Source organism: Marmota marmota, unplaced genomic scaffold (assembly GCF_001458135.2).
Source record: "Marmota marmota marmota unplaced genomic scaffold, marMar, whole genome shotgun sequence".
Taxonomy (NCBI): domain Eukaryota; kingdom Metazoa; phylum Chordata; class Mammalia; order Rodentia; family Sciuridae; genus Marmota; species Marmota marmota.
Genome location: NW_026000082.1, coordinates 158,863 through 181,405, shown reverse-complemented (window position 1 = coordinate 181,405; position 22,543 = coordinate 158,863). Strand labels below are relative to the sequence as shown.

At 37.6% G+C, this 22,543-nt stretch overlaps 1 protein-coding gene across 2 annotated transcripts in view; it reads left to right on the top strand.

Moving 5' to 3' along the window:
• Positions 1-22,543, top strand: part of Il23r (interleukin 23 receptor) — a 75,202-nt gene that overhangs the window by 7,671 nt on the left and 44,988 nt on the right. For both annotated transcript variants that reach the window (XM_048815174.1, XM_048815173.1), the window contains exons 4-6: positions 4,397-4,520; positions 19,089-19,249; positions 21,165-21,310. In XM_048815174.1, the coding sequence (XP_048671131.1) occupies positions 4,397-4,520; positions 19,089-19,249; positions 21,165-21,310 (431 nt within the window). The remainder of the gene's footprint in view (positions 1-4,396; positions 4,521-19,088; positions 19,250-21,164; positions 21,311-22,543) is intronic.

The following is a 22,543-nucleotide window of genomic DNA, read 5'->3' as shown; positions in this document are numbered from 1 at the left end:
CACGTTGCTTTCACTAAACTATTTGAACACAGGATATTCGTCCTGGGAGCTTTACTATGTCAATTTATCATTACTGTTTTGAACAAAATGATATAATGCACCTTTTTTGAATGAAGACAAACCATAAAAGATAGAAGACAAGTGAGTCATTGCTTTCCTTGAAAGGACATCCACATATATTTAAAAGTTTCTCTAGTGTATAATTTGTGAAATACAAACTATCACAATTTCCATCATAAGCCATGATCTTAAACACTTAGATTCTTATCTGTGATGAAATGCACACATATTATGGAAACTTTGTTCTAACAGAGCCACACTATTCATAGGATTAAAAAGTTAATGAGATGTCTTTTCATTTAAAAATACCAAACCATATACAGTCATCTCCACTTAATCATTTATTTAAAATTTTAGGCATCTTTGACTGAGATTGTCACTTTTACTTCTTGTTATGGACAAAGAAAGCTCATTTTTACCCAATAAAAACCCTGGAATATTCATGTTTAACATTACTATTAGGTATGAATCATTACTGCACATCAGGCCTGGCCTGTGCCCTCCTTGAATAAGGAATTGCAGGGTACTTTTCTTTTTCTTTTTATTTTTTTAGCTGTGCTGGGGATGGAACCCAGGAACCTCTGCATGTTAGGCAAGTGCTCTATCACCCCCAGACCTCTTCATTTTAATGGCTTTCATTGACATTTTATTAATCAAGTCATACACTTCATAGAATAAACTTCACTGAGTGCTTTCTATGCTTTAAAATGTGCTCAATGCTAGAAATGCAAAGAGGGAAATCAGAGACCCTGCTTTCAAAAAGAAAGGATCTTTGGCTAGGCTCTGAATGAATAAGAATTCTGGTTGGTGATCAGTGACTGTCCAGATAATAGAGAACAGGTGGGATTAATTGGAAAGAGCATTTAGGCCATCTCCTTGTATATTTCAGGATATTCTCTAGAATCTGGTTGAACAGCAGATCTGTATTCTTGGTTATTGAATAACCTGGCAATAAGATTTAGCAATCAGCAGATGTGACTCTCATAACCATACTCACAAGCTGTCTGTATGTCGTTTCATATTATCAAAAGCTGTGCTTATTTTTATATGTGTAGAGTTGTCTTTTGCCAAGTTAATTAACCACCGGGCGTTTATAATCCTGAGCATTCGCTTCATATAGAATGCTGGGGAGACACATAGTCCACAAAATTGACATTTGTCTTTTGTGATTGCCCAATCAATGACATTCTGTATCTGAAAGCAGAGGAAATTATTGTAATCAACAAGGAATCACACTGCAAGCAATGTTAAGAATAAGTTATGTTTCCATACCTACTTCCTTTAAAGCTCAAAAAGAATGGAAAGATTTAGTTACCCTACTTGGAACCCAATTTCTCCTCACTGTAATTCAATGTTACAACTCACCTGAATGTTTTGAAGTACTTTGGTATGCTCCTAACAGTTTTTTAAAACTGTAACATCAATTGCATTCATATAAAAAGTTAAAAAAATTTAGACTAGCAAAAACAGAAATACTGATCATCTCCATAATCCCATAATTTTACCAATAACATAGTCTCTCTTTAATGATTTGGAACATGTTTTTTGAGTTTCAGTCTTTTTCTCTTTCAAATGAAATCACTATACTGAACTATTTTGCAACATGCTTTCTTACTTTATCATATGGTGTGTAACACAGAAGTTGAATTTCAGGTGGGTTCTTTGTCTTGTGAATTTGAAGAATGAAATCCACGGACACAAGGGTGAGAGCAAAGTACAGGATGTATTAGAGTAAGAGAAAGCAGAGCTCCTGAAGAGGGAGGGGTGCCCATGGGTGTCTGTTATCTAGGGATTTTTATGGGCTTGATCTGTCCCTGTAGGTGATTGGTGGGACATAGGATTTTGGACAGAGGGGCCAATCAACTGTTTTTCTATTTTGTCTTCTTCAGCAAATTTGGAGAAAAGTGATTTCTAAGCCTTAATCAGCACAAGTGTGGGGGTGGGGGTCTGTTGGAGCAAGAGGAAGTACTTTTGGAGGTAGGTAATGTCTAGAGCTGTTAAGAAACTGTCCTCGTGGCTAGGAATAACTGGGGTAAGAAGCTTAATTTCTCAATTCTCTCTTCCTCCTTTTCTTCTCTTAGACCCTTTTTCTGACTGATTATGGGTTGCCTATCTTTCTGTTTCAATCACTTAATCAATATATTTCTAATGTCTCCCAAAGGTTCAATCCTTAAATTGTCATTTACATCATTATTTTTGGATGTATTTTTAGGAGTATACTATAGCTTATTTAACCCTGTGTTGGAGTATTAAGGTAGTTTCCAATACTTTAAGGGCATTTTTTTTAACCAAATGTTTTTATATATCGGTAAATAATTCATTAAAAGTGCATTCCCTAGATATTATTTCCACTTTTAAAGATTGTGATATGTGATATGTGAAGTGCCCTTCATAAAGATTGTACTAATTTGTACTCTCACTAGAAGAGCATTAGAAGATTTCCCTGAGTCCATCTCAACACTGTGTATTTACATATTTCAAAATCCTTGCCAGTTGGATAGATCTAAAAGATATCTATTAGTGTTTTGATTTGCAATGAGGATAGAATTTATATATTTTTATTACCTTATAAGTAACATTCTTGGTAGATGGCTTGCAGGTAAAATGAAAGAGTACATTTGTATTTAAATCTTTGGATATAACTTCAAGTGTATATGTCTCTATCTTTATTTTTTATGATTCCCTCAATCTTCCATTTGTCTTGTGCTCTCTGGGTAATCGTGTACCCCCAGGCGGTATTTCCCATGTAGCCACAAACTGAAAGCCATACTTGAAAAGTGGGTATATGATTAGCACTCAATATTTCCATACTTTTTTTTAAAAACTTGATCTTGGTTACGTATTATTGGATGATATAACTGAAAATTCCAAATGCCATTCTGTAGTTGTTGGAAATTTATAGGCTTCAGTGGGCTGAAGGGCTGAAAAGGTGTCATCAGAACTGGCATTTTTTCCCACCCCTTGGGTTTAGTTTTTCCCTTGTTGCTTCATTCTTAAGCAGACTTAAGGCAGCTAAAGGACTGTCCACTAAGACAAGATGGCCACCAGCAACTCAGCTCACCTGCTACTCACACAGCAATTTTAAGGCCACTGGGAGGAAAGCTGGATAGAGGTGAATGTAAGGGGAATGGAGAGTGTGAGGGAGAGAGAGGTGGGAGGGGGTGAGATCTGTGAATACTGAACTATTTAAAAACTCTTTTTGATGTGGTCTTGGTGGCAAAATTCACATAGCATAAATGTAAATTTTTAGCATGTTTAAGCACCTCTTTTATAATGGCTTAAAAAAAAAAAAAAAGACCCTTGGAGAATTCTGATTGATCCCTAGAGTCATGTGCTCATTTCCAAGGGCATTCTCATATTAGCCAGCCTAGGTCAAGGTTTTGAGACATGAAATACATTCACATTGTTTTGCAACCATTACCCCACTCTCTTCAGAACCCTCTTCTTGCAAACTGAAACTCTTCCTCCATTATACAGTAGCTCCCCGTTCTCCCTACCCCAGCCCCTGGACACCTCCATTCTGCTCTTGTTTCTAATAGTTTGCTCTTCTAGATCTCTCATGTAAGTGGAATCATAAGGCAATTCTTCATTTCTTTTTATTTTATTAGTGTTATGTCTTCAAGTTTCATCCATGTTGTATCATGTGTTGAAATTTTCTTCCTCTTATAGCTCAGTAGTATGCCATGATATGAACACTGAACTTTTAAAGCAAGTGGGGGAATATGTCCCAGAGGAGGAGATAATCTGCTTAAGTAGCAGAAAAAAAAAATTGCAAAGAACCCTTCCACAAGAGCCTAAGAACAGAGGTTTCAAGGAGGGAATGACCACAATGTCAAGGGCTGCAGAGGTCAAGTTCAATAACAACTGACAAGAGAGAATGGGATTTGGGGAATAGAGTCATTATTGACCTTGGCAACAGTGATTTTAATAGAATTGTGTGAGCTGAGTCCTGATTATTTGGGGCTCAAGAGTAAATGGGAGATGAAGAATAATGGGCTGTTTTCAGATGTTTTGCTGTGAAGAGGAGGAGACAGATATAGTGGTAACTGAAGGAATATAGAATTTGGGAGAAGACTTTTTTTAGTGGACAAGGATTGGGGTGAACTTGACCTTGTTGGTATTGCCAAAGGATCAGGGAACATAGTACAGGAAGAAGAGAAGCAATGTTTGATGGCGGAGTGGATTGCAAGGTGAGGTGGATGAAATGAGGAGCAGAGAGGAGCTCAGTGCTGGCTGGCCCAGTTTCCAAAATAAAACAGACAGTTCATCAGCTAACTACTTTGCAAAGAACTTTATGTTTCTTGTGGATGCTTCTAAGTGATACATTTTGTTGCAGATCCACCAGATGCTCCCAAGGAGGTCACCTGTGTCATTTATGAATATTCAGGCAACATGACTTGTACATGGGATACTGGGAAGCTCACCTACATAGACACCAAATACGTGGTGTACTTGAAGAGGTAGGTTCCTTCTGAGGGGGTTCACATGTGCAGTTCCACTCCATTCAACCTGCGTTCTGCCTGCAGCAGAGATTCAAGAAATCAACTTCAAACATTAAACATATGCTCTGATTATCCCCATCTTCCTAATTATGATCAAAGAAACTAACAACACCTGTCCTGAGCCATTCATATTTTAATATTTCTGTGGGGCAGTGTGTTCTATGACTTTTCTATCCTTTTTATTCATTGGTAGATAACTGGTAGATAGCACCTAATGGTATAGCTCAGTACAGCTTTAAATTGGCTTCAATCCTAGCCCCATTCTCCTTTTAGGATTAGGACAATTTACTCAGTTCTCAAATTTGCTGATTTTTTTTTTTTTTTTTTTTTTTGGTACTGGGACTTAAACCCCGGGACACTCAACCACTGACTTCAGCCCTATTTTGTATTTTATTTAGAGACAGGTCTCACTGAGTTGCTTAGGGCCTCACTAAGTTGCTAAGGCTGGCTTTGAACTCGTAATCCTCCTGCCTCAGCCTCTGAGCTGCTGGAATTACAGGTATGCATCCCTGCACCCAGTACTGATTCTTCAACATGGGATTCAAGTAGAACCTAATGCGTGAGTTTGTTCTAATTATATAAATGGCATTTGGCTTTTAAAGTATGTACACGAGGCCATGTTCATAGTTGGCACTAGATTCACAGATGTTTTTGTCCCCACGACAAAAACTGGGCCAACTAGTACTGAGACGCTACCCAGGGGAATTCCAAAGAGTTCCCCCCCAAAGAAAGGGAATGTCAACTCAGCCCCTGCAGGTTCTTGATACACATTGCAGAAGGAAATTTCAGGACATAGAGGCACAAATTTTCAGGAAAAGAGGCACAAGCAGAGATTTGTTCAGGGAAACAAGCAATAGAGCAGGATGCGTGCTCAAGGGGAGAGGGACTACGGGCACTTGGGGTTCAGACGTGCTTTTGTGGTCTCAGGCTTCCTTTTTTAGAGGAAACTTTGTAAATGGTAAGCATGCGTAGTACTGGGGTGGAGTCAGCTTAATGGGCTTGACTCTCTAGATCATGGAGCACAGAGCTGGGTATGGTGGTCTGTTTCTTCTCAGAATCTTTAGGTTGACATGATTTAGTTAAGAGTGCTTGGACGTACCCTTATCATGGGTTTTTAACAGCATCTTTCTCTAGGCTTCTTTTAGTCTAAAAATATATCTTGCAAGCTAACAAGACACATTAGCACTAATTAACTGGACTTAGAATACTCTAAGATTTATTGGACTTTTTAAGTATTCTGGCCTGGAGGAAAAACAGGCCTGGGAGTGAAGGTGAGGACCTTTGTAGAGTTTTTAGATTTAAACGACAGTCTCTCGTTCCTTCTCTGTTTGTCTCTGTTCTGCCTATCCTTATATCTTCTATCCTACCTCAGTAGTAACCCCCAAATATGAATTTAGTGTCAGTGTAGGCCAATCAGTTTTTCTTAGGGGTGTCCAGAGCATAGGACTTTCAGTTTTAAAACTTGGAAAGTTGTGGGCAAACTGGGGAGAAGTTGGTAACCTTAACCATGTTTCTTGTTTTATTTATTTATTTTTAAAGAAGCAATGCCTTCTGTAGTGAATTCAAAGTATTAGTAATCCTCAACTTTTCATGAGCTACTTATTTTTTAAAGGACTTACTGGACCCTTACTGTGTGCCAAGCACTGGGGCCAGGAGCTTTATATCCATGACCTCATTTAATCCCCTATACAACTTTGTGAGGTACATACAATTATTTTTCCCACTTTTATAGACAAGGTACTGAGACTTAGAGAAGTTAGGTGATATGTCCAGACCCAGGCAGCCACAGAGAGGGGCAAATGGGAATTGAAACTGGGCCACCTGATGGCCTCCTTCCTGTCTTAGCGTGTTTCTGCTCAAAGGATGTGGGAGACCATATCAAGGACATATTTTAGAGATGCTACCAGGTCTCACCATTAGAGAAGAGAATAACCTTGTAATCTTATTCTCTCTCTGTGTGTCTGTCTCTCTCCTGATAGGTACTCTGAATAATTTTAACTAAATGAAAAATAAAAAGGAACACCTCTTCAAGAAATTCTGGGTAAAACCTGGATAGATTGTATAAATACATTACTAAGCCTGGGATTACCAACTGTTTGCCATGGGCAGCAAGCTCCTGCTTTTTATTCTGAGCAGGGGGCTAAACAGGATGGTCAGGTGTCAAAGAAACCATGAAACCCTGAGATCAGAAGTAGACAGAGTGATGGATAACATACAATGTGCTAAGTACTATACTCCATGTTTGTGTCTTCAATTCTCAGCTCTGCCTTGTGCGGAAACTCTTGTTCTCATTTTTTAAGTAGTTTGGAGAGTAGACATTGCCCCTCCAAAGTCATTTGGCTAAGAAGTAGGGGAGCTGGAATTCTAACAGGTGTCTTTCTTGCTCTACAGTCTGATACTTAACCTGTATCTTGCTTTAATGCAAAGCAATCGCTCTGAGATGCAAAGAGGTCAGGAGGACAAGAAAACTAGAGTCTCATTACCAAGTTAATTTTAGAAATGTGAAAATGAGAGGTGTCTGAGGGCAAACCCCATACTTTAAGCTCACAGAAAAGCTAGGTAATAGCAGATTAACAGAGAAAGCTTGGTAACTTGAGGACTTTTACTGTTTTCTGGAAACCGGATGTATCTCACTTGCCTCAGTCTGGCCCTCAACACTCACAGACTTCCTGATCTTCTTGTTCTTCCTTCCTTCCATTTTGCTCTCTTTCTCTATCTTCTATCTTATATAAGATATAATAATAAGATATAATATATTAAGTATAATTCACCTACCACACAATCCACCTTATTTTAAGTATACTATTTAATGATTTTTGTTATATCACAATGCAAAGAAAAGACCATGGACTCCAATTTTAAATCAAATTAAAGCAAGCTTGTAATTCTGGCCAGGACTGTCTCTCCCGAAATCCTTGGGTTAGAGAACAGTACCCCAGTTCTCTAGGAGCATGGTTTTATAGCACAAAAAGTTACAAAAGGGGGGTGCCTTGAGAACTTACAGATAACAGGATTTTGACAAGTATAATACAAAGGCAGATAGTAGGTTAATGATCTAAATGGTTCAGCATTTCAAGGTAGAGAGTAAATTTAGATCCCCAAACCGGAATTTCTGAGGTGCTTCTAAGGTTTCAGAGAGGGTTGTTATCTGGTCAGGGAAAGCCAGGCATGGGTGAGTTCAAGGCATGGGCAGGTATTCCAAGTGAGTTTAGAAATTGCAGTAATTTATAGTAAAATAGTAACTTTTCATGACTTTGTGACAAGATGGCTCCCAATCTTAAGATGGAATTAGGCTGGGTTCATCAACTTTAGCAAATTCCTAGAGTTGTGCAACTATCACCACAATTGATTTTAGAACATTTTCATCATGCCAAAAAGAAACCCCATGCCCATTAGCAGTCACTTCTTATTTCTCCACAACCCTCCCAGCACCTGGCAACTACTATTTTGTTTTGTTTTGTTTGTTTCTGTGGATTTGTCTACTCTGGATACTTCATGTGAAAGGAATCCTACAGTAGATGGTCTTTAGTGACTGGCTTCTTCACTTATCACAGTGTTTTCAAGGTTCATCCATGAGCAGCACGTGTCAGTACTTCAATCCTTTTACAGCTGAATAATGTTCCATTCTAGAGTTTTATCACATTATGTTTATCCATTCATTAGTTGATGAGCATTGGATTATTTCCACATTCTGGCTACGTGAATAACATTCTATTAACATTTATACAAACGTATGTTTTCATTTCTCTTGGGCATATACTGAGGCATAGAATTTCTGTGCGTATATATTAACTGTTAGGGGAACTTCCAGAATGTTTTCTAAAGGAGCTGCAATATTTTACCTTCCCACTAACAATGTATGGGGGGGAGTGTGTTCCAAAATCTCCATGCCTTTGCCAATGCTTGTTATTGTCTTATTGGTTATTGTCATCCTATTAGGTACAGGTTATGGGTTAGTCAACTTTTTGTCACCGTGACCAAAATGCCTGTCAAGAACAGCTTAGGGGGCTGAGGCTGTAGCTCAGTGGCAGAGCACTTGCCTCTCATGGGTGAGGCACTGAGTTCGATCCTCAGCACCACATAAAAATGAACAAAATAAAAGCATGCTGTCTTATCTACAACTACAAAAAAAAAAAAATGCTTAGAGGATGAAAGGTTTATTTTAGGCTCATCCTCTCAAAGGTTTCAGTCGAAGGTAGGCCAACTCTGGACCCCATGGCAGAAGGACCTGGCTGGGAATAGCTTTTCAGCTCATGGAGGCCGGGAAAGGAGGAGCCAGAGGAATAAGATATAATCCCCAAGGGCACAGTCCCAGAAATCTACTTCCTTTTGCCACACCCCACCTGCTTACAGTTACCACCCAGTATTGTAGTCCTTTCAAATTATTAATTTATCAAATGGATAAATCACTGATTAGATCAGAGCTCCTATAATTTAATCATTTCACCTCTGAACATTATTAACAAAGGAGATTTTTGGGGAGACACCTCATATCCAAACCATAACAGGCTAATATTTTGGCAAACCCCACTCACCTGCCTTCTCCAGTTCCTGACAGTAGAATTGCATTGTAAATTTGTGAGAGACATATCACAACTTGAGAAAATATATTCATTAGACAAAATTTAAAACTTGTTAATCACCACCTAATTTATTGAAATAGTCTCTGAGTGTTTTATGACTATTAATTATGTATTTCTTTGAGATCCTTTAATGCTTCAAAATTATATGTGTTTAAATTATTTGCCCATGGCTTTTGAAGGACACATCTATTTTATAAAGAATACCTGTAGTAGTTATGAGTACTGAGGCTGTTTCAGACTCAAAAAGTCACTCAAAAAGTGTATGAAGTATAGATTTATAAAAGAGAATGTGTTAAAAAAATAACCATGGGAAAGAGCACCAGTTAGAGTTTTATATTTTATTTCTAGTTTAGGTATCTTTTATGATGCAAATATCATAAAACCCCAGTGCAGTGCATTAGTTAGCTTTCAATTTCTGCAACAAATCTTGATATAATCAACTTGTAAGGAGAAAAGTTTATTTGGGCTCACAGTTTCAGAGGTTTCTGACCATGACCAATTAACCCTGTGGCTCTAGGCCTGTCCTGAGGCAGCAGCATATCATAGTGGAAGCATATGACAGAGTAAAACTGCTTACCTTGTTACCAGAAGGAGAAAGAGATAGGATGAGAAAGGTGACTAGAGCCCCACTATCCCCTTTAAGTCCATTCCCTCTGAGATCTGAAGACCTTTAAGGCCATGCCCTAAGAGATTTGAAGGCCCCCCACTGGGTTGCTTTTCTTAAAGCTTCCACCACCTCCTAGTAGCACCTCTAGCTGAGATATTCCAGATCCAAAATATAGTGTGCAGTCACTTAAATACACAGGACCTTATCACAGGGCCTTATTTATATCAGGTCACAGTGGTATATAGTACAGAGTTAGCATGGCAATTCAGTTACACTCCAAGGCCCCAAACTCTTTCCACCTTTCTACTCTATAATCTTTAGTGTGTCAGCTTTAATCTTTAGATGCTGCATCTCTAGTTTTCTCATTCAAGTTCCAAGCAGGAAAAGTAGCAAAGGGAAAAGGACATCCTCTCACGAACTTTTACCTACATGGTGTTGGCCAGTAAGATGCCATATGTCTGTCTACTCTATTTGGATGGAAACTGGTTAAAGGGCATTACAAATGGAGTTCAGTTCTGCTATCCAACAGTATCGCCATGCTCTCTAGCTGTGGGATCTTGGATAAGTTATTTAGCCTTGCTGAGTCTCAGCATCCTATAAAATAAGGATAATTAATAATATAAATCTTACAAAAAAGCAAATTATAAGAGATGGTTTGTATATTAAAAATGCTTAGAAACAACAAAAGGGGTATCCTACTCCATTTATGTTTCTATCACAAAATATCTTAGATTTTATAATTTATATTTAAAAAACACAAAAATTTATTGCTTATAGTTCTAGAGGCCACTAAGTCCAAGATCGAGGCACCAGTAGAGTTGGTATTTGGCAAGGGCTCATTCCTTATAGACAGTGTCTTCTATACATCCTCACATGGCAGAAGGGGTAAGGAAACTCTGTTCAAACTCCTTCTGTAAGGACACTAAAATCATTCATAAGTATGGAGCCCTCATGACTTAATCATCTTCTAAAGATCCAACCTCTTAATAGTATTTCATTGGAAAATTTCAGCATATGAATTTGGTGAGGGGTGTCACCAATATCAGACCACAGCAATATCATGGTGACAGGCAAGGCTAATTCCCTAGGCTAGTATGATTTGTTCTCATATCAAATGCAACTAATATGGGAGAGAGAAAGATTACTGTAAAGCCATAAAATAATTATTCATAGGGTATTATAAACAACAGTCTTATTTACACTATTTTCAAGGAATATTACTTTTGGAAAATCTAGAAATATGTTGAATGTGCTCTAATAAGAAAGACTAATTTCTAGTTATTGTATATATGTCAATAGTTAATATACTCATTCATCCAAACTAGAATATAAGCCCAGTGAGGACGAGAATTATTACCGTATCAACTAAGTTAGAACAGAGACTGATACCTAGTAAGTGCTATATATATATAATTTTTTTAAAGAGAGAGAGAGAGAATTTTTTAATATTTATTTTTTAGTTTTCGGCAGACACAACATCTTTATTTGTATGTGGTGCTGAGGATCAAACCCAGCGCCGCACACATGCCAGGCGAGCGCGCTACCGCTTGAGCCACATCCCCAGCTCTCAATATATATTTGTAGAGTAATTTCATCTACCTGATAAGTAGAAATAAACATTTCTTACATTTCCCCTTCACTGTCTAGTTAAATAAGAATAAGAAAAAGTCATATGTATTTTTAAAATTATCTATTCCACTGTCTTTCTATAAATTCAATAATACAGGTTGAACATTTCTAATTTGAAAATCAAAAGTCTGAAATGCTCCAAAATCTGAAACTTTCAACTTCCCAACATAATATCTCATGTGGGAAATTCCACATCATGAAAATTTGAAAATTTGTTTCATGTACAAAATCATTTTTTTAAATTGTATAAAATTATCTTTAGCTGTATACATAAAAGTTTTATGAAATATAAATGAATTTCATGTTTAGACTTGGGTCCCTTAGCCAAGATATCATATATATATATATATATATATATATATATATATATACATACATACATACACAAATATTCTAAAATATGAAAAAATCACAAATTCAATACTTCCAGTTCTAAGCATTTTGGGTAAGGCATGTGCAACCTGTAAACTGTAACTGAACTCTGACAAACCTAACCAAATTTTGAATTGATGGAGTCCAGATTAATGAGATTTTATCATATTTTAAAGAATGGGAAAAATTATCATAAGAATGAATATTTTCCTCCAGCATATTCAAAGCACGAGTTCCTGTAAGCACAGACAAATCAGAAAAGGAAACACATATCTATTCATCTTCCAATTAATGAAAAACAAACTCATGAGTTGAAAGCAACTAGAGAAAGAAAAAGTCAATTTCACTAGCAAACTACCAAGAAGATCTTTTCTCTCAAGGAAAAAATTGACTTAGAATGAATGTTGTGGTTAAGGTAGTTGGTACAGTATCAGGTCAAAGGCCCTCCCAGATCCTGGGGTGCTGGGGTATTTTCCACTTGGGCAAGTAGGGAGAGATCAGTATTGGCAAGGTTTCACTTCCAACTCGTGTGGTTCTGTGTTCCAGTAAGGTCACATAGAGAAACCTGTCACCTCAGCCCACACACTGGTTTCACCAGTGGCATACAGGTGGGGATCCCTCTTTGGCAGCACAGGGGCCATCGGGGCCTCCTGGTGTTGGGTTGAAGTGTTAAGTAGAAGAATTATATCTATGTGGCTTCAATAGCTTTCTCCCCACCATCCAGCTTTTTTGTGGTGTCTTCACTAGTCACAGCCACATGGCTATTCACATACCTTCCTCTTCCTCTTGTAGTTTGCTGAGTAGTCAGGGGTGGTGATAGAAAAAAATTAAACTTGCTTATTGGTGTCTACCTCCTGCTCTCCCACTGTCCTCAGCAGCTTCATGTACATGTGCTCTTTCTTTATCTTAGGAATTCATGCAGTGTCTCCTGCAGTGTCTTCTACTTGATAAATATTTTTTGCACAGAAATGAATGGATAACACTCCATTCTGTTCCATGCAAGTCAGTTTAGCAAATATTCATTTAATATTTCATGTCTTCCTGGCACCATGTTAAACTCTAGAGACAAAAACAAAAGACAAAGCAAAACAAACAAACAAAAAAAGATACATACCATCTCTGTGCTTGACAAGCTTATACATTTTTACAAGGCCACCAATAGGGGAATTTCAGGTACCATGGAAGACCAATAGGGCAAATATTTTTAGATTAGATGCCATTTTATTTACTTTCTAATTTTTAACTTTTTCTTTCTTTCTTTCTTTCTTTCTTTCTTTCTTTCTTTCTTTTTTTTTTTTTTTTGTATCAGGAATTGGGGCTTAACTACTAAGCTACATTCCCAACCTTTTTTATTTTTATTTTGAGACAGGGTTTTGCCAAGTTGCTGAGGCTGGCCTGGAACTTGTGATCCTCCTTCCTCAGCCTCCAAGTCATTGGAACTACAAGCATGTGTCACCATGCCTGGCTTAGATTGGATATCATTTTAGACCCTTAAATTCAGTTGCCTACTCTACCAGTTCATAAGGGCTGCTTATAGTTGCCACATCTTCTTCTCCGCATATTTATTTCTAACAAACAGAATTCTTAGATATGATCCCAAACATTTATAAGACTGTGGTGTTAGGTTTCAGTAATTCTTTCAGGATTCAATAAGCAGTTCATATTTTAAAATCCATTTCCTCACCAATTATGAGCCCAGAGAGCTAACTGAGACTGTAGACAAATACAACTTTGTTCCTTTTTATAACCAATAATCTCAACTGGGTCCAGAGAGCAGCACACTAGTCTTCTACATTTCACTGGCCAAGTCAAGCCCCAGCTAAGCCAGAGAATCTTCCCTTCTTTAACCTCCATTGATGATTTGCTTCCTATTTTACTGAGAAAATGAGACCAATGAGAAATACCACAACTTCCCTCATCCATGTACACACTGACATCTGTACCCACAGACTTAATCTTTTGTTCTGTTACTCTGGATAAACCACCCTTGTGGTTCCTCCCCACTTGTGTACTGGATCTGCCTACTGGAGGACATTGCTCCAACCATTTTCCTCTTTTGTCTGCATCATTACCTTCTCTGTCTTTACTGGGTCATTCCCATCAGCTTTTGAGCATCTGCAACATCTACTCTGGAAAAATGCAATATTCCCTAGATGCCTCCCCAACACCATACTATTTCTCTTCTTCCTTTTATGACAGCAATCCTCCAAAGAGCTGTCTCTACTGTCTCCATTTTGTCCTCTCTCATTCTTTCTTTGGTCCTTTCTCACCTTCATTCACCACTCCACTGAAATAGCTCTTATCAAAGTTGCTAAGGTCAGGGCTGGAGTCGTGGCTTAGTGGTAGAGCACTTGCTTAGCACACATGAGACTCTGGGTTTGATCCTCAGCACCACATAAATAAATACTGTGTCAATCTACAACTAAAAAAAAAAAAAACTTTTTTAAGTCACTAGGGTTTCTGCATTGCCAAATCCGATGGTATATTCACACCCTTATCTCATCTATCAGGAGCACTTACCTTGGCTCTTCACCTTCTTTTGGCTTTCATAGCACCTGCTCCCTTTTGCTTCTTCTTGCTGGGTGCTTTTTCTCATTCTCTTTTTTTCTGATTTCTCTTCATTTCCAGTAAAGTAATAAAAGACCCAGAGCTCTGCCCTAGGACCTCCTATTATCTTTACCTACATCCATTACTTTAAATATCTCATCCAAATTTATGGCATAAAACTCCCCAATTTATATGTCCAGTCCAAATATCTCTCCTGGGCTACAGCTGCTATATATCTTAACATCTCTTTTAGCATCCAAAAGGTATTATTACAAAGTTACCATTTTCTAAACCAGATGCCAGTTTCCTCTCCCCAGATTTGCTGATTCCATCTTAGTAAACCACATGTCTATCCTTAGCATTATTCATATAAAAATGATTGGAGTCCTCCTGGATTTCTATCTTGCCTTTCATCCAATTGAGCACCGTAATCTTGTGGATCTACCTTGTAGATATCTGACATCTTCTCACCACTGTACTGCTGTCCTAGGCCAAGCCATGTCACCTGTCACCCAGTCAATCCAGGAGCTTCCTAACTGGTTCCTTATTCTCTGCCTTGTCCCATGTAGTTCCTTTGTTATTGATTTTTGAGCCCAAAGACTGCATTCTTTTTCTTTCGAGGAAAAGTGGAGTCAATGAGAAGACTGAGAACCACTGAGCAGTGAAAGAGACTTTTATTCTTGGTCAAGAATGGAGAAGTGGAATTTAAACTTGAAAATCAACTTCTCCCTGCTCATGGCCAGGGGGTTATATCAATAGGGTAAAATAAATGAAGAACAGAGACGGTTAATAGGGTGGAGGACTATTCATGTATTTTATTATTATAATAATAGATTGTCAAGGGGTCACTTTGGCAGCCATCTTAGATCCAACCAGTTTTGGCCAGCCCACCAGAAGCGGAACTGGCCTTCAGGCATGCTGTCCTCAAAGAGGGCAGAGTTAGGGTGGGATAGAAATTCAGTTAGGTCATCCAGGCAGTAGAAGACAAAGGCTGGTAACACCTTATTCACAAGTAGATAATCTTTTTTATAGGCATCTAAGATCTTATCACCCTTCTGCTTGGAACATCTCATTTCAGAAATCAAAGCCAGAATACTTCCTTGTCTCTACATGCCTTTTAAATACCTCCTTCCTGGAGAACTCTTTGTTCTCATGTCTAATCCCTTTCCGGCTCCCTCCATCTGAAACCTCATTGACCTCTTTGGTATTCCTTGAGCAGGCCAAGCAAAGGTCCTGCCTCACGGTGTTGCGGAAAGCTCTGTCCTTGTCCCCAGTGCCAATCCAATAATGAAGATATAGTTTTGAGAAAAAAGGAAAAAGAAAGTTTATTGCTTTGCTAGCAAAGGAGAAACAGGGGACTCCTGTCCCAAAGACGGTGATTCTGCCCATTAGCAGAAATTAGAGGCTTTTAAACAGGTGACTTAAAGGCTACATTCCCTGTGTTCTCTGTTGGAGTTGTGATTCACTTGTTAATTCGGGAGATATTCATTTCTGAGATCTTCTGGTGCTATCCCCAAAGTCTGGATAATTTCATTCCTAAAGTGAGTGTGTACTCAGGGACAGATAACTCTGTCTATGATGGGGAAGAAAGGTAATAATCCTGTTTCCCCTGAGATTGGGTGAGGCAGAGATTAGGGAGGAGCAGGAAGAGAGGAAGAGAAAGAAACATGTCCATTTTAATAATAAATTGCAGTGGTAGAGCAGCAAGGGCTATGTTCAAGGCATAAGGTGGGACACTTAAAGAGGGCCTTTGCCTATTACCTAAAATGCCCTTCCTCCCAAGAGCCACAGTGTTTGTTCCTTTACTGATCTAATATCACTTTCTCAAACGGGCCTTACCTCTTCTCCCTAAATATAGAAATCCACACCCTTACCCCCAGAACTTTCTAGCACCTTTATTTGGCCTTATTTTTCTTCAGAACATTTACTATCTCAGAGTATCTTATACATATTTGTTTCACCAGAATGTGTACTTCATGAGAATTGCAACTTCATCTGTATTTTTTTTGTAGCCCCAGTGTATAAAGATGTACTTGGAATATAGTTGGTGTTAGATAAATGTGTGTTAAATGAGTGATTAACTATAAACAGATGATGTTATTCATCACTATTGCCATAATTTGACAGTGTTTATTGAAAATTATTAATTAGGATTAGGGCTAGGCGCATGGGGAATATCTGAAAACCAAATCAATTCCCTTCAAAGAGTAATCTGCTATGCATTAGCACACATACACACAGAGAAAGAAATAGAGAAATTTAGAAACTTTTCTGTGAGTCATTTTTCTTTGTTACCATGACAAAATACCTGAGAAAAACAGCTTAGAGAAGGAAAGAGTTATTTTGGCTCTTGGGTCAGAGGTTTCCGATCCATGGCCAACTGGATCCATTGCTATAGGCCATATAGCAGAGCTGCTTACCTCATGGCATGGGTAGGAGTGGGGGTGGGATGCAAGCACCAGGAACAAGATACAACCTTCCAGGGCATGTCCCCACTGAGCTACTTCCTCCAACTAGGCCCACCTTCTATAGTTTCCATCATCTCTTAATAATGTCAGCAAATTAATCCATCAGTAGATTAATCCACTGATGAGGTTAGAGTTCCCCTGTGATCCACTCACTTCCCTGAAGTTTCACCTCTGAACATTGCTGCATGGAGAACCAAGCCTTCAACACATAAGCTATTGGGAAATATTCCAGATCCAAACCACAACAACTGTGTGGTGTACAGTTCTATGAGCAATCAAGGACAATCCAGAGTGTTCTTTCCTACTTTCTCAGCACAATGCTTTTGACACCACATCTATAGGGGAGGAGGCTTCTTTACATACACCAACTATCTCCCCAGCAGAGCCAGGTGGGTGTTCCCCAATTCCATTTTGACACCACCTATGTTGGAGATAACACCAGATCATTCCCAGAAGGCTGATGCCCCCACTTCAGATGCCGGTCAAAAGCCCCGAGTCCTGACCTGTGCTTTTTTTTCTCATTTACTCATTTATTTAGGATAACAACAATGCTGCTCTATCATCCTTATTTTACAGATGATTAAACTGAAGTATATAGTGGTTAAGTAACTTGCCCCAAGTCCTACACCTTATCAAAGGGCCTAGCAGGCATTCAAATTAGGGCTATCTGTAAAACCCAAGCCCTGTGTTTTAAATTACCATGATATGTCTTTCTTATTACCCCATGGTATTGGTAGTCACCTCACTGCTGGTGAAAGGAAAGAGGCAGTACTGGAAAATGCACTTGAACTTCACCTAAGGGCACAAGAATAGTTGTTGTCCTACAAGTATGTAGCCCCTTCCCACACCCCAAGGACTATCAACCTGAGAGGTTGTCTTGCTCCTCTATAGATAAAGATTGATTTAATTTCTGAAGCATTTTAATTCATAGATGACTTTGTTGGTGGTAGCCTAAGGCAAGCATGTCATTTGAATTCTGAAAGATGTAAGTGGCTGGGAGACTGTGGGGCTGAAGAAATTTAGGATTACTGAAAAGAATACAGTAGTAACAGGACCCAGAGAGGAAGGAACCCTAGGGATGAGATGATAGTGATTTTCAAGTTTATCTTCCCCACAGATCTTATCAAGCCAGTCTCCTGGGACAGAGAACAATTGACAGTGTTAGGTAAAGAAATAGGGTTGGAGCTGCTTCAGTAGCATAAACACCATAATTAGAATAATACAAAGACCATGCACAGGACCTGTGATCAAAGATGATATGCAAATTTGTGAAGTATTTCCACTCATTAAAAGTAAGAATTTAGAATACTCAGTTTTCATTGTTTTTCAAATTCCAAGGCCATTTTCCTTCTAAATTAGTATATATGTATTATTAGATTTCACAGTATAATACAATTAGAAGTCTATAAATAAGGTGTCAAATGGATAATATAAAGCCTAAACTATCACCATAGTCTCAAAACAGGGAGGAAAGATAAAAAAGAATATTTTAAAGCATGCTTACCCTTCTTGGTAACTGGTTGGCTCTTACGAGTGACAGAAAGTTATTAAGAATGGTGAAGTTTAACTTCCTATCCTTGTGGTTCCCATTCCCATTCTTCCAATTATGTAGAGTTACACCATATATGAACATAGGAATGTCATCCTCACTCTTCACCCTACTCCTGGCAGAAATGTCTGACTTCAGAATCCCTGCACTGAACCCGTGCAACCCTTGCTCCAACAGGCAGCTCTTTTATTCCAAGCCATGTCAGGACTGACTTGATCAATGGGCACAGTAAGCACACTGCCTATGCCTCACATGCTTTTGGGGAGTCCATGAAAATATTTAATTTCCTTTAAAATCAGAAGAGAAAAATGAACTGTTAGGATAAATAAAATGGTTTAATATATAATAATAATATATTTGTCTTTATATCAACACGGTTTTAAAACAATAGTCTGTGATTATAAGCATGTGTATGTATGTATGTATACATGTACATATGTGTGTTTATAAATATTTTATATATTTCTATTTACATACACTTTTTTTAATGGAGAAAAAAAGGTCTTATGAAGGCCAAAGTGTTTAGATCCAAATGAAGTCATAACGTGGCCCTTGTCAGATTTGAATTTGTTTTTAAAAATTCAGAAAATGAAATCAAATTCGCTTAATTTCAGTAAAAGATTATATATCTGAAAGCAGATTTTAAATGGTGGCATCAAAAACTTTGGGATGTGGGATGGAGCCCCAGGACTACCAAAAAAAAAAAAAAATCTGAAAAAATGAGTTCAAACTGAATAGAAGTTGGTGATTTTTTTTCCTTCTTTTTTCAAGTTTAGAGACAGAAGAAGAGCAACGGTATCTTGCCACAAACTGTATTAACATCTCCATGGACTCACTGCAAGCAGGCAGGCAGTATTTGGTTTGGGTTCAAGCTGCAAATGCATTAGGCGTGGAGGAGTCAGAACCACACCAGATCCATCTGGATGATATAGGTAAAGAACAAGCAATTCCATAGTGTCTTTAATAATAGACAACTACTTGTGCTAACCTAGTCAATGAAGTCTAGATCTGAAAGAAGATTCTGCATATCATGATGGATAAAATAGATATCATCCGTAATTCCTCCTGCCCAAAGCAACTTGGAGATGAAAGTTGCCAACAGCAAGCCAACCATGCTATTGTATACCCTTCCTGTCTAATTTCTACTTAGGTGTATGTGCTTATAGTATGTGCTTATAGCTCACATACATGTATGTGAATTGTGCTTACAGTTCTGTTGGGAACTTCCTGTTTCCAAGTGTTCTTCTAAGGGCCAGGGACAGTAAGATAGACAAGGAAAGTGCTCTATAATAATTTGCAATCTACCAAGGAGGAGAAACAAGGATTAAAATAAATTATGATGTGTCTTATATTGTGAGAAGTACAGCATACTAGGAAATTACTCTCTATACACTATCTGCGGCTTACAAGGGGGATTTTGTCTTCATCTTTACGTATTACAAAATACAATGAAAATTACAGCAAATTTTATAGACATCCATAAGTTGACAGTCAGATATAACAAATGTTAGGATGTTTTGCTTCAGATATTTTTAGATCTTACTTCTTTTACATAAAATATATAATGAACATTTCTATCAACTTAATCTACAATATCATTTTTAGTGTTGTCTGAGTATAGAATAGTTTAATCCCTTCTTATGGAGGTTTATGGTGTTTTTAATTCTTCATCATTATAAACTATATTACCATGAACACCTTATTGCTAAATTTTATTATTATAAAATAATAATATCTTTATTATTTTCTAAAGATAAATTCCAAAAAGTGGGGCTGGGGTTGTGCCTCAGTGATAGAGTGCTTGCCTAGCACATGTGAGGCACTGGGTTCAATCCTCAGCACCACATAAAAATAAGTAAATAAATAAATAAAAGTATGGAAAAGCATACAGTGCTTATACATTAAAAAAAATTCAAAAAGTAATTATCCTTAAGCTTCTTACAATTACACCCAAGCCCTAAAATCAGAACTCAGAGCATCAAGTAGGAATTGCTCTGCCTTTAAAGGTCCTAGCACCAATGATTCCTCATGTGCTAATTGCTTTTACATCCTATTTTGTAGAAGATATTATAATTTACATAAGGAAAGCAAGGTTTGGTGGCATTAAAAATGTTTAGATTACAGAGCTAGGGAATGCTTAATTCCAATCTTCTTGAATCTTGTCCTTAGACTTTATGAGAATTTTTTTTAAAAATCATAATGTGTCTGAAAACTTTCCTGCTGAATGGCCTATGGGAAGTGAAGCCTTCTCTTGGGGTACCACACAGGTAGGTACTCTTTGGGCATCACTGCAGTCTTCTATAGCAAGTAATATCTCAACTTCTCAACTAACCACAACTAGCTCAGATAACTAGATTGTCTAAGAATCTGTCCCATGCTCTGAATACTGGATTTGGCTATGGTGATGAACACCAGAGCCATTTCTTTGTATATTCTTGGAGTTGTAGTTCTCTTCATCACGATCTACACATTTTTGCAAGTTTGTATTTTGAGGTAGAATGCAATAATATATCCTTTTTTCGAAAGCAGATTCCTCTTGATGGATTAATGAAGTAGAAAGGCTGTTAGGACTGGTGCCCTTTTTAGGAATAATTATAACCAGTAAATGATAATTCTAAATTATGACCAGGAGTAGTATTACTGTTGTTGTTATCATTTTGATCTTAATATCATCTCACCTGTTTATTGAACACCTATTGTGTTTTGCACACTTAACATACATATCACATTTAATTTTGGAAACAAGCATATATGGTAGTACTGTCCCATTTTATAGATGAGGAAAAGTGATAAAAATTTCTCCCTAGGCCAGTTTCTAAATTCCTAAGAATTTCTTTCTTTTTCTAGTGATTCCTTCTGCATCCATCATCGCAAGAGCTGAAACTATAAATGCTACAGTAGCCAAGACCATAATTCACTGGAATAGTGAAACAACAATTGAAAAGGTTTCCTGTGAAATGAGACATAAGGCTACAATAAACCAAACTTGGAATGTAAGCTAAATTTTCATTATTCTTTAGCATGTGAGTGAATGGTTTAAAAGAAAAGCCTACTCCCAGTGTTCACAGTGGACTCATTAATGATTTATTTTACATGTTTCTGATTATTTGTGTGATTTTCAAACTACTCTAGTTTTTTTTTTTTTTTGATGTGGTTTGGTTTGGGTTTCTTGGTACCAGGGATTGAACCCAGAGGTGCTTTCCTACTGAACTACATCCCCAGCCCTTTTAAATTTTATTTTGAGAAAGATTCTAGCTAAGTTGCTGAGGCTGACCTCAAAATTGTCATCCTCCTGCCTCAGCCACTGGAGTCACTGGGATTACAGGCATGTGCTGTCTCACTGGGCTCAAGCCACTCTAGCTTTAATAATGATTGCCATATGCTTCCAGAGAGCTATCTCCTGAAAAAGATCCTCATCCCTTTTGTAAATTGTTAAACAAACCAAATATACAACTAAAGAGGAATCTAATATTAGTTCCTTGTAATTAATTCACTGTCTCTTAGGGGAAATTTACATCTATGATCCTGGATATAAAATTTAAATATTCTATGCTAAAATCTGACAGGCATCCAGGGAAATTAAAAATTGTTCAGAATGGAGAACTTAGACTTAAGGATCTCTCTCTCTCTCTCTCAATATTTTTTAGTTGTAAATGGATCTTTTAATTAATTATTAATTAATATGCAGTGCTGAGTATCGAACCCAGGACCTCACACATGCCAGGCAAGTGCTTTACCACTGAGCCACAACTCCAGCCCCAAGAATGTCTCTTTTTAAATAAAAAATGTACAATTCATAGTGGAAAACTCATTACTAATACAGGCCTCAGCCTTGGATTAACTTAAAACAAAAACTGAATATCTAGAAAACAAACTATTCTTAAGTACCAAGTGCAAATTTATCAAGTGGGGAGAGGCACAGATATAAGCTTCCTTAATAAATTTATGTGACAGCACCAATATAATTAAAACTCACTAATTTGAACTTGTATGACTTAGAGGAAAGTTCCAATTTTGGTGTATTCAAAAAGACATGACATTTCATTATTTTCAAATATAATAAATTGCCATTCAGTCCAAAAATAAATAAATAAATAAATAAATAAGGGATGGAGTTTATGGCTTTGAAAGAGTTCTGTATCAGCTTTGGGTAACCAGTTTTCAGGAAGTGAAATAAAATGATGTGTAGTTAACACCAAAACATTCATTAAACACAATTCAGTTTT